This window comes from Glandiceps talaboti, chromosome 14, assembly GCF_964340395.1.
Source record: "Glandiceps talaboti chromosome 14, keGlaTala1.1, whole genome shotgun sequence".
In the NCBI taxonomy this organism is placed as follows: domain Eukaryota; kingdom Metazoa; phylum Hemichordata; class Enteropneusta; family Spengelidae; genus Glandiceps; species Glandiceps talaboti.
In genome coordinates, this window is record NC_135562.1 from 4,442,110 (window position 1) to 4,456,407 (window position 14,298).

At 35.2% G+C, this 14,298-nt stretch overlaps 2 protein-coding genes across 2 annotated transcripts; both read left to right on the forward strand.

Moving 5' to 3' along the window:
• The first annotated feature begins 369 nt into the window (after window positions 1-369).
• Window positions 370-3,154, forward strand: LOC144445919 (putative transmembrane protein 244). Its single transcript, XM_078135561.1, has 5 exons — window positions 370-458; window positions 558-643; window positions 1,082-1,191; window positions 1,875-2,000; window positions 2,821-3,154. The coding sequence occupies exons 1-5, from the start codon at window positions 441-443 to the stop codon at window positions 2,964-2,966; spliced, it is 486 nt and encodes a 161-aa protein (XP_077991687.1). The 5' UTR covers window positions 370-440; the 3' UTR covers window positions 2,967-3,154.
• A 6,296-nt stretch (window positions 3,155-9,450) lies between these two features.
• LOC144445750 (uncharacterized) lies at window positions 9,451-13,923 on the forward strand. Its single transcript, XM_078135393.1, has 4 exons — window positions 9,451-10,618; window positions 11,010-11,160; window positions 11,614-11,755; window positions 12,572-13,923. Exons 1-4 carry the CDS (start codon window positions 9,627-9,629, stop codon window positions 12,679-12,681), a joined length of 1,395 nt encoding a protein of 464 aa, XP_077991519.1. The 5' UTR covers window positions 9,451-9,626; the 3' UTR covers window positions 12,682-13,923.
• Window positions 13,924-14,298: the final 375 nt, after the last annotated feature.

The following is a 14,298-nucleotide window of genomic DNA, read 5'->3' on the forward strand; positions in this document are numbered from 1 at the left end:
GATTTTAGTAGCTTTGAAAATGATTGGAAGTAAGTAATTAAGGAACTAGTATTTTATTTCTAAACGTCGATATATATTTCTTTGCAAATTATACTCCAAATGCCACAGTTTACATCATATCTGTGAAAAGCCTTGAACCTATCGTCAGAATTATCCAACCTTTGACCTGTATCCTCGTACACTAAAAACTTAATGTGTGTCATCTAAAAATTATAATTTCTTTCTCTAAGCAGTAAAATATTTCATTTTCTCTTAAACTAAACATTTAATATAAAATTCCTCAACATAATCTACTTTTTATGCAATTTGTGAACGAAGCATTAATTCAATAAATATATTTTCTGTAAGAGGATTCTTTATTTGAGTCGGGTAAAATACTATCGAGCTGGTAGGGCTTCTGTGTGTTTATGGTTGATTCGCCGTCACCATGCTAGCCGAAAATGACAGTTTCTACCGGTGTATGTACATTTTTTAGTTGTCACTCTTGTCTTTGACACATTAGCTCACAAATTTTATTGATGTACTATTCAATATGCCTCTCTCTATTCGTTTTGCAGAGAATTTTCCTCAATATTGTGGTATGTCTGTTCTCGTTCTATGCTGTTTTCTACATCGCTGCAACTGTCGTATTCGGTGTATTCAGGTAAAGAAATTATGCTTTTCAATTAATTATCCAGAAAATCATGTTTATTACAAAAGTAGACGAGTTTTAGTCCGAGTCACGTAAATGTTAACCGTCCAGTTTTTAGGCATACATCGTGTATATATTCAGATTAAAACACAGTTTCCGAAGGACGTTGATCAGCCAGCTGGGAACCTTGTTTTAGATACTGTTTGCAAAAGGTGTAAGGGACGCGATTATCTAAATCAGAATCCCCCGACTTTTATGCTTCGTCTGCCAGCAATGCTCCAGGGAGGCTAACCCCCCCCCCCCTCGGGTGGGCTCCTTCCTCAATTTGACTATTGCAGAGAATTTTCCGCAATATTGTGGTACTGTGTTGTCGATGTATATTATGCATATGATTTTACAGAGAGCAACATTACAAGATTATTATTAACATGAAGTTGATTTTCTTTTCAGACTTGAGTCTTTTGATGGTACAATTCCATTCCATTATGAAAGTTTTGATGATAAATTCTACCAGTTGGTACCTTTCAATCAATCAGCATGGACAAGTCAACCTTTTCTTAGTGAGTAATACTAATAAGCTCTATTCGTACATTACTATGTAATTGTATTCAGATATGGTATGATACATAAGTAACATGTATTGGTAAAGTAAATTTTACCAAGGGTCTTTATCAATATCAGTGTTTTGCTAAGGGCAATGAAGAGGTGCAATCTGCTTCAATTGGTTGCCGTTCCTCGGTCATTTTATTCTGCTGCCCCCAGGAATTCTCATTGTTTGAAATGATGCCAGTTTCCAATTTTCTGTCTTACCAGGATTCCCAATCTCTCTCCAACATTTATGCCTAAAACAAAATCACAATTGATAATCATACCAAAATCTACCCATTCATCATCAGTAATGGTTCTTTATTTCTAGATTATCACCGAGACCTCTGTTCTGTTCCTTGTTTGTTCTTACACTTTCTTGGAGAAATTGTTTTGACTATTGCAAGTATTCTAGAGCAACATACATTTTGATTTATACTATAGGTATAATTAACCCCAGTGCCCCAACCATTTTCCAAAGGATGCTTTTCAAATGTACAGTTTCACCATAGATCCTCCACCCATGGTTTCACATACATGTATGAGAAACTATGTAATTTCTACAAATTTTATCCTTCAGTGTTACCCTGATACACAGCAGAAGTACGGCATATAGCCAACTATTCTCATGTAGTGTTCTGTTTTATTTATTCCACAGGTGATATTATAGCTCTAGAATCAACGTATATATTTACTACATGGATATTTTTGATATATTTAGACAGTTGGATTTGGGACTATGGTTTGACTATAACTGTCATTCATTGTGCAATAGTATGTGCAGGTGAGTTAATACTCTAATCAAGGTTTCGATTGGTTTACCAAGATAGACACAAACCCAAACTATAGTCGCAATATGCTATTGTACATCTTTGACATGTAAAACAAACGTATAGTATGTTTAGCACAGTGTTGGAGAATTCTAGTATAAAAAAATGCATTGTTTAATTTTCATAACCGTTATGAAAAATATTGTGTACTTGGATATCAACTTCATTGTACTGTCTGTATTTGAAGGCATAATTTTCACTGGAAAAGTGTTAGCTGCATCAATAATTTGCAGAAATGGTTTCTTAAATTGTGTGATTAGATATTACTCCAAAGCACCTTTGTTCTACCAAGATAAATACAGGTGACCTGAGGGGCCTTGTCACTGTAAGTCAGAGAAGAAGTGACTAAACCTTCAGGTCACAAGTATTTTTCGGCAGAATGAAGAAAATTGTTGGTAAAAAAAAATAAATAATGTAATTATACCTCGTCAAACACAAATTATGAAAAATCGGGGAAAATTAATGACAATTTTGAATGTATGACTCATATTTCAAGCACCCCAGAACCAATGTCATAAATGTGACTTGTCATGACATGATGAAGCAACCAGGGTATATAACCCATATTTTCTGTTCAAATACAGTAACTTAGCTTGTGCATGATGTAGTTCTAGTTTGTGGCAGTGTTATAGGTTTAGTTTGTTGCTGTGTTAGGTTTAGTTTATGGCTGTGTTAGTTTGCCAAAAGTTGAATCTACCATTGTTGTACATTAATATTTGTCACTTTATTTCTTGTTATGTTGAAGCTAACATTTCTTATTGTCTTGTTTTACAGTAAACCTAACATTTCCACTGGTATGGGAATGGTGGGTGTGTGTTCTCATAGGACTGGTACTAATGATTATTTTAGGAGAGTCTATCAGTGCCTGCTGTAGGTGCAGAAAAAAAGGACAATTCTCACCCAATGAAGACTCCAAATAATCTTGAACTTGAAGTTAGAAGCAAGACAAACAGTTAACACTACCTTGCCAAGATAAGAATCATCTAGACAATTTGTCTGTGATTTTTTAAAACATTTTTTAAACATGTTTCTTATCCCTACACATACATATTTCACCACTACTGTGAATGTTTATCTTGGCACATACAACTATTAGCAGAAATACAATCGTTCACATTTTCGCTCCACTTTAGTTTGGCTGATAAAATTTTTTTGACTGAAGTGTATGTATAGGCACATCACTTTTGTACGTTAATGTATTGATTTGAAGTAAATCTGTCTTTATTACATGTGGTTGCCTAGAAATTACCAGTGAAAGGGATTCCTTTTTCACCTGGATATATTTTTGCACAAAAATTGTGTCAGCTAACCGAGTTAAATTGAGCACTTAACATTTAACCAGTACACAACATATTTTTGATAAGCTCAGAGCTTTGTGATGTGATGTGAAAACAAACAGCGCCATCTATCATGGAGTGAACTTGACAGTTTGCAACTCTCATTTTATCAAAAAATGTTGTGTGTACTAGCTACCACAACAGTTGAATTTCCACCAGTGTAAGCTGAGATGAGTTAAAAAGCCAAAATACATATGGTCACAGTATCCTAGTTTGTGTTGTGCCACACCTTATCAGCTAGCGGCTGATGTGTGAGGGTGTCCTGTCATGGCATACCTTGCAGACTAACAGTATGATAGACTGAGGTTAAATTTATTTATGTGCAAATTCAGATTTACTAATCTAATCATATTTTGAAATCAGTACAGAAGTAATTAAAAGATTGTTGAATTTCAGTAGCTAAATGTAATTTGGAAAGTTGTATAAATGTTTTCGTTGATTTTAAGTTTCCAGTTGCCAAATAAAGGGGCATAAGCTGAGCGTGTATGTGTATTAGGGGTAATTATATTCTGTTGCATATTTAATGGTAGCTATACTATATGGCATTCTAGTTACTTGACCATCACTTCACTGGTCCCTGCATACATTGTACAAATGTATACATACGCAAGTATCTAGTAATGGTATCTATGTTTAACAAGTATCTAGTAATGGCAGATCCAAGAGGGCAATTACTAGTTACCTGCAATCTCACATGAACGGATAGGTCATGTGATGAAGCAGAGACCAGTGAAGACCATTACTTGCTATATTGGTAGAACATAAATCTTGTATTCAGGCATAAGACATAAATGATTCACTAATATACTTTAGTACATGGATACTAAAATGTTTAGGAAGTCCTTATTATGCCTTCAGCTGTGACAACAATGCCAGAAGACAATTTTTGATGTCATCAAAGGCATGCATTAACTTCATCATAATGCAAAAGTAGTCGAAAGGTCCGAAATTCAATCCAGAATCTTACATTAGTGTTATCTAGCTATCTACCAGTGGAGCTAAAAGGATTTACATGTAAAAGGACCTTTCTTTTGTTCTGGACCAACTTTTCTATACCTCTGCCAGACAACTATTTAGAGACCTGATTTTTAATCGTGATTTGGAAAGAGCCTTTAGACTCATGTTTTTATGTAATAAGAATTTTCATCGGTGTAACGATACATACAATCTCAGTTTGTGCCGCTTTACTTTCAGATTTTTCAAAGTGAAGACAACTCCATTTTGAGTAAAGTTGCATTATGGAGATAACTTCAACCATACATTGACAACTTTAATTCATTATTTAAATTTGTGGAATCTATAGTGTATATTTTGTGACAATTTCTATGAAATTAAAATGATTTCGAGTTTTGTAGAATTTTAAGGAACTGTAAAAAATGTCTTGTAAATAGTATTATGAGTTCAAAGAAACATGATTTGTCATATTTATTTTCTGTGATGTGTGCCTCAACATATTTTTGCACATTTATGTACTTGTTATGTTGTCCTTGTGTTACTACAAATGATGTCTATTTTAAAAAAATAGAATATTTAATAATGCGAATGACTTTTACAAGAGGGAAAATATGAAAGACTTTGTCACTTTATAAAATAATGAAGATGTACTTACTGAATGATAGTTTTAGCGTTGATTTATAAGAAAACTTAAAAAGAGGAATTCGAGATCCCACCATCCAAATTTAGTAATTTGCTAGCATTTATACCTAGCCTGTTTTATCAGCAATTTTGTATACAATGTTTATGTTAACTTAACTCTATCAGATCACTTCCTTTCAAATTAACACAATAGTAAACGATATAAGAACACATGTGAACCTATTTATCTCAGATTTGCAATCTGGTATTACTTTCTAGATTTTTTCTCCCCATTTCTACAGCCACAATTTTGGTGTATGTTTGTGTTCTGTATACTGTAAACATAACAGTATACAAGTATATAAATATTTACCATACTAATTGCTCAAGAAATAATCACAGAATTTGAGGTTTATTTTTTAAAGTTTTTTTTATAGAATATTTACATAAATATCACTAAGTTTTTAAATACAGTTAAATATATTAACAACTTCTTGTAGTTTTCATTCCTGATATAAGTTATTACTGTTATTGCAAAACTTACAAACTTATTTGTACTTCTTGAATATTATTATGAAATTTCAGTACAAGTTGATATCCTTGAACATGTCTGTAAAACATTGTAATATTAGTTCTTGTACAAAGATCAAGGGTTCTTATTACTTATGAGTGATGTCTTGTCTTTTCAGGTCAACAGGCTTTGTCAAACTAGCTTTCAACCTGTACAGCACTCATCCAAGGGTCTCAAAATAATGCTATTTTGAAAATTAATGTTTCACCACTGGTGGCGCCCTCATTCTAGGGAGGTCGCAAACACTTCCATTTTACAGTTTCAGTTAGCCACACTCTTCGAGCAGAATGTGTATTCCATATCTTTGCATACAATCTCTTGCTCACCCCATTCACATCGGGATGGGGGGGGGGGGTGCTATTTGTATAAAAATTAATATATCACACTTCAGTGAATCCAAATGCTGCATCTGCAAAAAGGAAGCACTTGTGACCTCCTTCAAGCGAGCATGTTGCCAGCCGTGAAACATTTTTCAATTAGTACTATTGGGCTTTATTTTATGAGTAAATAGAGTAATTGTACATTTCAAATACAAAGACACTATCCTTGTTTATGTATTCAATTTTGAATATGGAAGGCTGAAATATATCAAAACTATTTTCATACCCCTGACAAGGGTTCAAGCTCTATATAAACTTTTGCTAAACAGATGTTTCCATTTTAGTTTGACCGTCGCTTGACCTGCTCTTTTATACCTAACTTAAGTCTTTCAAATGTAATTTTACAGATGTGTATTTTTAGTATTTTATTTTGAAATAACACAGAGGTTGTATATCATAAAATTTATGATGTTCATAGAGAGACAGATGGTGTCTGTCATTCTTGTAATAGGTACAAGGCTTTATTTAATCTTTTAAGGTTTTTCACAAATATAAGCAACTCCAAATAGAATTATAGTATTTAGATATGATACCCAATAGTTTTTCTTTCCTCAGCCATGGAAAATATGAGTGACTTAAGGGGTAATGTCACTACGAGTCAAATGACAAGTAGTGACAAAACCTTTAAGTCAAAAGTATACAGATTTTGTGGCAGAATGAAGAAAAATATTGGATAATGATACCACAAATCTATATCTCCACAATCACAATTTACGGAAAATCAGGGAAAATAGTGATTTTGAACATTTTTACCCTTCATGTTTTGAGCATCACAGGACCAGTGCTGTAGACATACAAGTCATCGTTGTGACACAACAACTAGAGTATAAATTCCATATTTTTTGTTCAAACACATGCAACTTGGCACATCGTAGTGACACATAATGACTAGATGACTAGAGTATAAATTCCATATTTTTTGTTCAAACACATGCAATTTGGCACATCGTAGTGACACATAGTGACTAGAGTATAAATTCCATATTTTTGTTGAAATGCATGTGACTTGGCAAATCGTAACGTAGAATGACTCAAATTCCGTGTTTTTGTTCAAACGAAATAAATTTGGCTTGTATGAGGTATGATACATCATACATGCATATTCATAACAATGAAAATCTAAAGCAGAATTGATGTGTACATACATATACATCCAGTGACCTTTTAAGTTTTGTAAATGGGGAAAATGACTATACCCTAGAAGATTACACCCTGCAATCACATTCCTCATTGTAACTCAAAGCTTTTTAACCAATTAATAAAAAGACATTCTAAAAATTTAACTTGCTTCGTGGACAACTCTTTCAAAAATACTTATTCATTATTACCAGTGCTATGATCGACTTGAAATGCCAGTAACATGACCTATTGTATGGTTATATTACAGTAACTTTGCAAACAGTTTTTGATCAGTCACATGGTTAGGCAATGATCATTTGTTTCTCACCCATATTTGCAGCAACCATGGCCATAGTAACAGTCAAATGATTTTTCTTTTCAAAGATAACAGTGTTGAGAGTACATGAATGAACATTCCATATTTGAACACAAATTTACCTGGTAACAAAGATCATGGGTAAACTGTCAAACGAGTTTCCTTTTCAAAGATAACAGCGTTTGATAATCATGTCAATGAATATTCCAAAATTGAACAAAAATACACCACAAATACACCTAACAACTATGATTATTCCAATAGCAACAGCCAAATGGTAGTGTCTACCCCAAAGATAACAATAGGGCAATAATAGGTATACATACTCATGTAAAGGAGGATTATAAAAAATGAAAACAAATACTCCTAGTAACCAGAACCATGCCCTTAGCAACTGCCAAAATGTAGTGTATTTTAATGGTAACTGATCCATAGTTAAGTGAATGAGCATTGCAAAAGTGAACACAAGTGCACCTAGTAACAAAGACTATGCCCATAGCAACTGCCAAAATGTGATGTATTTTAAAGATAACTGGTGGGTAGTTAAGTGGGTGAGCATTGCACAAATGAGCACAAATGCACCTAGTAACAAAGACCATGACCAAAGCAACTGCCAAATGTAGTGTATTTTAAAGATAACTGATGGGTGGTTAAGTGAATGAACATTGCACATGTGAACAGAAATGCACCTAGTAACAAACACCATGCCCATACAGAATTTGAACGCAAGAGAGATCAGTATGGGTATTCCAATAGACTGAGAACTTAATTTATTCTTAAATCTGCACTAGCTGCAACTGGAACATTTTTTGAAATTATTTTTTTTTAAATATAATGACTTGTAATATCATACACTCATGATAGTATTCAATCACGACATATTTGTGTAGCAGTATACGTACAAATGGTATGGGGCAATATGTCCAATCCAATTTATTTTTGGTCAGCACTCGTCGTCGTTGTTGTCGTCGTCGTCGTCGTCATCATCATCATCATCATCACCATCATCATCATCATCACCACCACCACCATCACCACCATCATCATCACCACCACCACCACCACCACCATCATCATCATCATCACCACCACCACCATACCACAACCTCCTGACACAAATAGGACCATTTTCCATAAATCAAAACTACAAATAGTCAAACTTTTTCTCTACAAAAAAAATGTGGATTCTAAATTAGTAATATCATTAAAACAGATTTCAAATGGACGACTTCAGCTCCTGACTATTTCTCTACAAATATTGCGATTAATTACCTAAAAAAATCCATGTTAGTATACTCAGCTGTTTGCCTAAATACGCTTTGAATGACATATTTCTGCCACTATTGTTCACTTCACCATGTGTATCGGTCATATCACTGACGCAGTGTATACAGATGGATTAACAGCTGGTAAAGATTAATATGACGTATTCGGCTCCATTCTGTTCATGGAAGAGGTCAAATAGTGTGATTTCGACGTGTTCAATCCAAAACATTTATTTTCTGTTCAATATTGTAACCGTTAACGTTTAGTCGTCTGTTCAACGCCATAACGTCGATGTCCATATTTGGGTGATATTGATGTCCATATTTGGAACAGGTTGATGTCCTTATTTGATCATATGTGTCTCCAGCTACCAGCTTCATGGTGATAATACCGGTATAATATGGTGTTACTTTCTCTGGATCGTTAGTTGGTGTGCTATGACGGATGTTGACATGCTCCATCGGCTTATTACACAACGGTAGGATTGTCGCAGAGAAATATTTTTGACGTCGAAATTAGTCAGAAGAAGATTTATTGGAAGAAGATCATAAAATTGTAATTTCTAGTCGATTATTAGAAGAAAAAACCACATATTCAATTCCCCGAGTTTTAGATCTCCATCCGGTTAATTGAAACATTCAGAGTTGGTCAGCTGTCACATTGCTACAAAAGTGTTGGATGTCAGCCACGTCAAATGGATTTGGATATAAATTTTCTACATGTAACCATAGTAACGTGTTCAACCAAATTCCTAGAAAAACACTCTACCAAATTGTAAGTTACTGATTAACGAGTTGTTGAAAACGTGGAGCACTCTGTGTTGCTATTTTGGAACTAAGATAATTTATTCAACTAGTTCCAACACTGTCAATTCAAGCTATTACATGTAGTATAAATTTCTATGCAATTTGTAGTTTCTTAAATTGGAGGCAAAAACTGTTTAGTTCATACGCACAAAATCGTCAGAATAGGTGGAAATCATTTAATATTTTGTACGATAAACTTATTTTCTCAAAATGAAGTCTCACCGGCGACCGAATTGGATGTCACGGCGGATGACACTCAAATCCCCGCGATCGTTGGTTCAACTCCCAAGGATACGACGGAGTTGGTTTTGCTTCATATTCTTTGGGACTATATTCTGGACTTCAGTCACGTATTTATGTTTTTCAAAGATTTTACCCTCTGTACCTGCAATGTTGTCAGACGAAACAGGTGTGTACCCACACGGTAAAACTATAAGAGATAACCCAGACCCGGACAATATCCCAATTGATTTGTTCGGGCCACTTAATTCTGTGAAAAGAGAACCGCCAAACGAACTGAGGACAAACAATAAATATCTCATTCCGATTTTACTTGGAAACCAGGGTCTCAATAATCAAATGATCGGTTTTAAAATGTCAGTTGCTGTTGCCATGTACTCGAACAGAACTCTGGTTTTAGCACCATTTTTTGATGAGCTGAAAAACTCAGTGCGCGTGCGCAACATTCAGGAAGTCATCGACCTGGAACATTTCAGGTCGCTTCTTCCAACTATTTCAATGCAGGACTTCAGTAAGAAGTGCAATGGTCAAGTTGAAGTTCTTTTTAGTGGAATCAACATGTCGAACGCTCTGACGTCAGAACAGTATAACTCCTACCTAACATCCGTCAACTCAAAAGTCACGATGTATAAAAATTTGACACAAATTGAAATTCGGGATTTTGACAAAGACAGAGGTGTGTTGATAGAGTTGCCTAGCAACCTAGCGGATGGCGAACATTCATTGAAAACATTCCGTGCTAAAGGATTATTTGAGTCTGATGCTAACTGCGTAGGTTTGGTCTATCCGTACGGTTTAATGGTGCGATTCTATTATTACGACTATGTCACCATTTTCGCGCAATATTTGAGAAGGCCACCAGATATACGACAGATGGCGGATTCCTTTATATGGGAAGTTATCAATTCCAGGAATTTCCTTGGGATACATTGGCGATTTGATGAAGCCTGGAAAAGAACATGGTAAGGTGTAATTAACACATGACTATTTCATCTTTGGATTTATCAGTCACTTAACACGATAACCACACATGTATGTGTTCAATTTACACACATGTGCACATCACTGATGTGAACATAGCAAAGTTTTGATTTATTTACTCTTACAATCCTTGCATGATAATAGCATTTGGAAATTGTCATGTACGGATAAAAACACCTGTCACCAATCATTTACATAATGCATAATTATCTTACTCACGCACTTTTCTTCATTTACAAAGAAAAGGTCATCTTGTATAATTATCATGTACTAACCTTTTTTGTCAATACCTAGCTATATTTCTTTTTATTTCAAAAACACCTAGCTATATTTCTTTACATGATTTCAAACGTTGTTTTTTTATTGTGAAAGGTGCAACAACGGAGTCATCGACAACAATGTACGAAATAACTGCCAGCTGCTTTTGAAGACCGATGAGAGATCGATGGTGTCTCATATACTGAATGTCATGAAAGAACATTCCATTTTCTCTGTATACCTGGCCACACCACCAAACACACAGGTAATATCGAGTTTCATGGTTGTTTTCAAAGTAATAATAACATTACACGTAATCTTAATTACCTTTTATTACTTGGCGGAATGTTGTCATGTAGTGTGTATGGGTTACACAGATGGATGGTTAGTGGTAAATATTCGTCTCTCTGTGTGTCTGTAGATCTTTCACCCTATCTCTCTGTCTCTGTCTCTGTCTGACTCTCTCTCTCTGTTTGTCTCACTGTCTGTCTATCTCTGTCTCGATCTGTCTCTCCCGTACAAGACATGTAGATAGATAGACAGACAGACAGACAGACAGACAGACAGACAGACAGACAGACAGATGATCGATCGATTTCCTTGAGCAATCAATCAATCAATCAATCAATCGATTGATCGGTTGGTTGGTTGGTTGGTTGATTGGTTGGTTGGTTGTGTAGTGAATTGTGGATTGACTACACTTTCCCCATTTTTACAGGACAAGTTTGTACAAGAGTTAAAGAAAGAAGTTCCTAACGTGTACAGTCGAGATGATCTACTGGGTATTTCAATACTAGGTTTAGATTTTGACCTCGATGATAACTTTCGTCTATCCCTCCTAGAACAGGAAATTTGTGCTAGTAAGTAAATCATGACAATATTTTTTATTACGTCTGAATGGACCACTATCTGTATGAAGATTTCAAGTAGAGTTCAAATACATTATTTAGTGATGGCGCTCCCTGGTACACCATGTGACGTGTCAAATTTATCTAGGTCATTGTTACCCAAAGTAGGTATTTAGGTCAATTCCAATGCTTCAATATTTACTAGACGATCCCTAAGTGGGAAAGGAGTAAAATCGAAAACGAAAAATAATCAAGCAAAATTGTTCTGCTCTGTGTAAAATTCTCAACTAGCTATTATTTAAAATGATTAATCACACCTTAACATAACATTGCATTTAACAAAAAAACAACGTAACGCAACGTGTCATGCCATGCCATAACACAACGCGCAACACAACACAACACAACACAACACAACACAACACAACACAACACAACACAACACAACGCAACGCAACGCAACGCAACGCAACGCAACGCAACACAACACAACACAACACAACACAACACAACACAACACAACACAACACAACACAACACAACACAACACAATATTATACATAACACAATAAACCCTCAGGTGCAATGCGTTATTACTGGACTGTCGAGTGACGTGACTGTGAAAAGTCTTGGCAGTTCCCGGAGTAACGTAAGAACGAGTGTCCAACAGCCCTGTCACGTAGTCCCAAACATGAACAGAAAATCTCTCGAATCATGTTATTGTATTTGGGTGTAAGCTTGTATATGCCTGTCATTGGGAGCAATTCCCATACTTGACAATTAATCAATTAATTAATTGTATTTTTCTCCCCTTTCCCCTTTCTACAGAGTCGGCAGTTTTTATTGGTAGTCGCATGTCAGCGTGGTCCGATATTGTCTCTGAAGACAGGAATTACAAGAATCGTCAGTATATGCCAGATATTTTCAAAACCACGTGATACGATTTGAGTGTTGCGCAGTTACTACTACGTATGCATAAATGATGATGTTTACTTTCTATAATGGAAACCAATATTGCAGAGTGAATATTGAGTAGAAAAAAAACGTTGTCAATCTTGACAAAACTCTTACAAATTAACATTTCTTCATTGTTTTGCCTGGCTAGATAAATATCCTACTAGTGGTATACTAACAGGGCTAAAATTTATCGTCTGTAACCCTCATTGCTAAAACATATCAACTGCACTAGCTGTAACTGGGACGTTTAAAGAAATGTTATGTTATTAGGTATAATAACTTACTCGTAATATCATACACCGTGAACAGTATGCATCACCTGTGAGAAAAGGTATTTTTGTAGATGTACACACACGATACATTTTTGTTGGATCCATCGCAAAAGCCAGCGCCCTCAACGACGATCATAATTTCAAACTGTTTATGGATAATATCCGGTGACCACGATTAGCATGTATAGTGTGGTATTGTAACACTTTTCAGTGAACATATTGTGGTTGTCTGGCCGAAAAATGACACTCCAGTTACAGTTTTAACATAGTGGCATATTCAAAAGTTTGAAGTATTTGCTTAAGATTTAAACTGACCATTACACTAACTACATATAACATTGACCATTAAATAACAGATACAGGGCCTTTTTCATGAGTAATTGACCAATTTTTGTGAATACAGTTTTAGTTATTTGATAAAATAAATATCCCAGTTACAGCAAGTGCAGGTTCAAAGTAATAGATAATCTACGAGTTTGGGAGGGTCATGTGCCAATAAAGTAGGAGGCGTAGCCCCCGAGTGTTTGACACATAACCCTACCGAACGAGTTGTCTATCTTACTTATAGTACTACGGCGTGATTGGCTCGATCAAACGGATATATAGGTCACACCCCTAAGAAAGAGTGGGTTATGGCTCCATAAAACCAACCGAAATCAAGGCCTCGATCTGATTGGCAGAGTCGGTCTAGCCGTAGTATAAGTACATTTATTACATTTTAATTCAGTTCACGGCGCCTAACAAAATATGCGGAACATTACTATATGCTTTGAGAACGATCTGATAACGTTATGGTAGTTCCGCAATGAACAAAATGTTGCAATGTTGGTGGGAATGTTGGTACCCTGAGGAATTTTGCCACGTCAGAAAGGGAATAACACTAGTAATAATGATGTCTCGCCAGATGGTAAGATTTTGTTTTGACATGTTTACAACTGGCATGTGAAGTAAGTGATATTTGATTTAGAAATTAAAGACATTAAAACTGAATGTACGTAAGATACCATGTTTGTACTCTTGTACATTTCTCACAACGTATACATTACAACATAACATTTTAACATATTAATATAAAAAAACTTAATTACACACTACACTTGTTACATGAATAAAATAGTAATGTGTACTTTATTAAATCAAAATCGGAAATTCAAATACGCGTGTCGCCACCTGTCCAACACCCCAGTGAAAAATAAGAAGTAAACCAGAATATCTGAGGAAAACCTGCGTTGATTCGGGAGGTCAAATAGAACATCCATTCTTCCACACGGCATATCTGATATTTTTTTTTATCAAACCCAGCCGAAGCATCGAACCCGAACCACG

Excerpts from the sequence above, each read along its gene's own strand:
- LOC144445750 (XM_078135393.1), top strand. The coding sequence starts at position 9,627 with ATGAAGTCTCACCGGCGACCGAATTGGATGTCACGGCGGATGACACTC. Across the intron at positions 10,619-11,009 it reads GAAGCCTGGAAAAGAACATG|GTGCAACAACGGAGTCATCG; the intron begins GTAAGGTGTAAT and ends TTATTGTGAAAG. Across the intron at positions 11,756-12,571 it reads AGAACAGGAAATTTGTGCTA|AGTCGGCAGTTTTTATTGGT; the intron begins GTAAGTAAATCA and ends CCCTTTCTACAG.
- LOC144445919 (XM_078135561.1), top strand. Across the intron at positions 644-1,081 it reads GTCGTATTCGGTGTATTCAG|ACTTGAGTCTTTTGATGGTA; the intron begins GTAAAGAAATTA and ends TTTTCTTTTCAG. Across the intron at positions 2,001-2,820 it reads TTGTGCAATAGTATGTGCAG|TAAACCTAACATTTCCACTG; the intron begins GTGAGTTAATAC and ends CTTGTTTTACAG.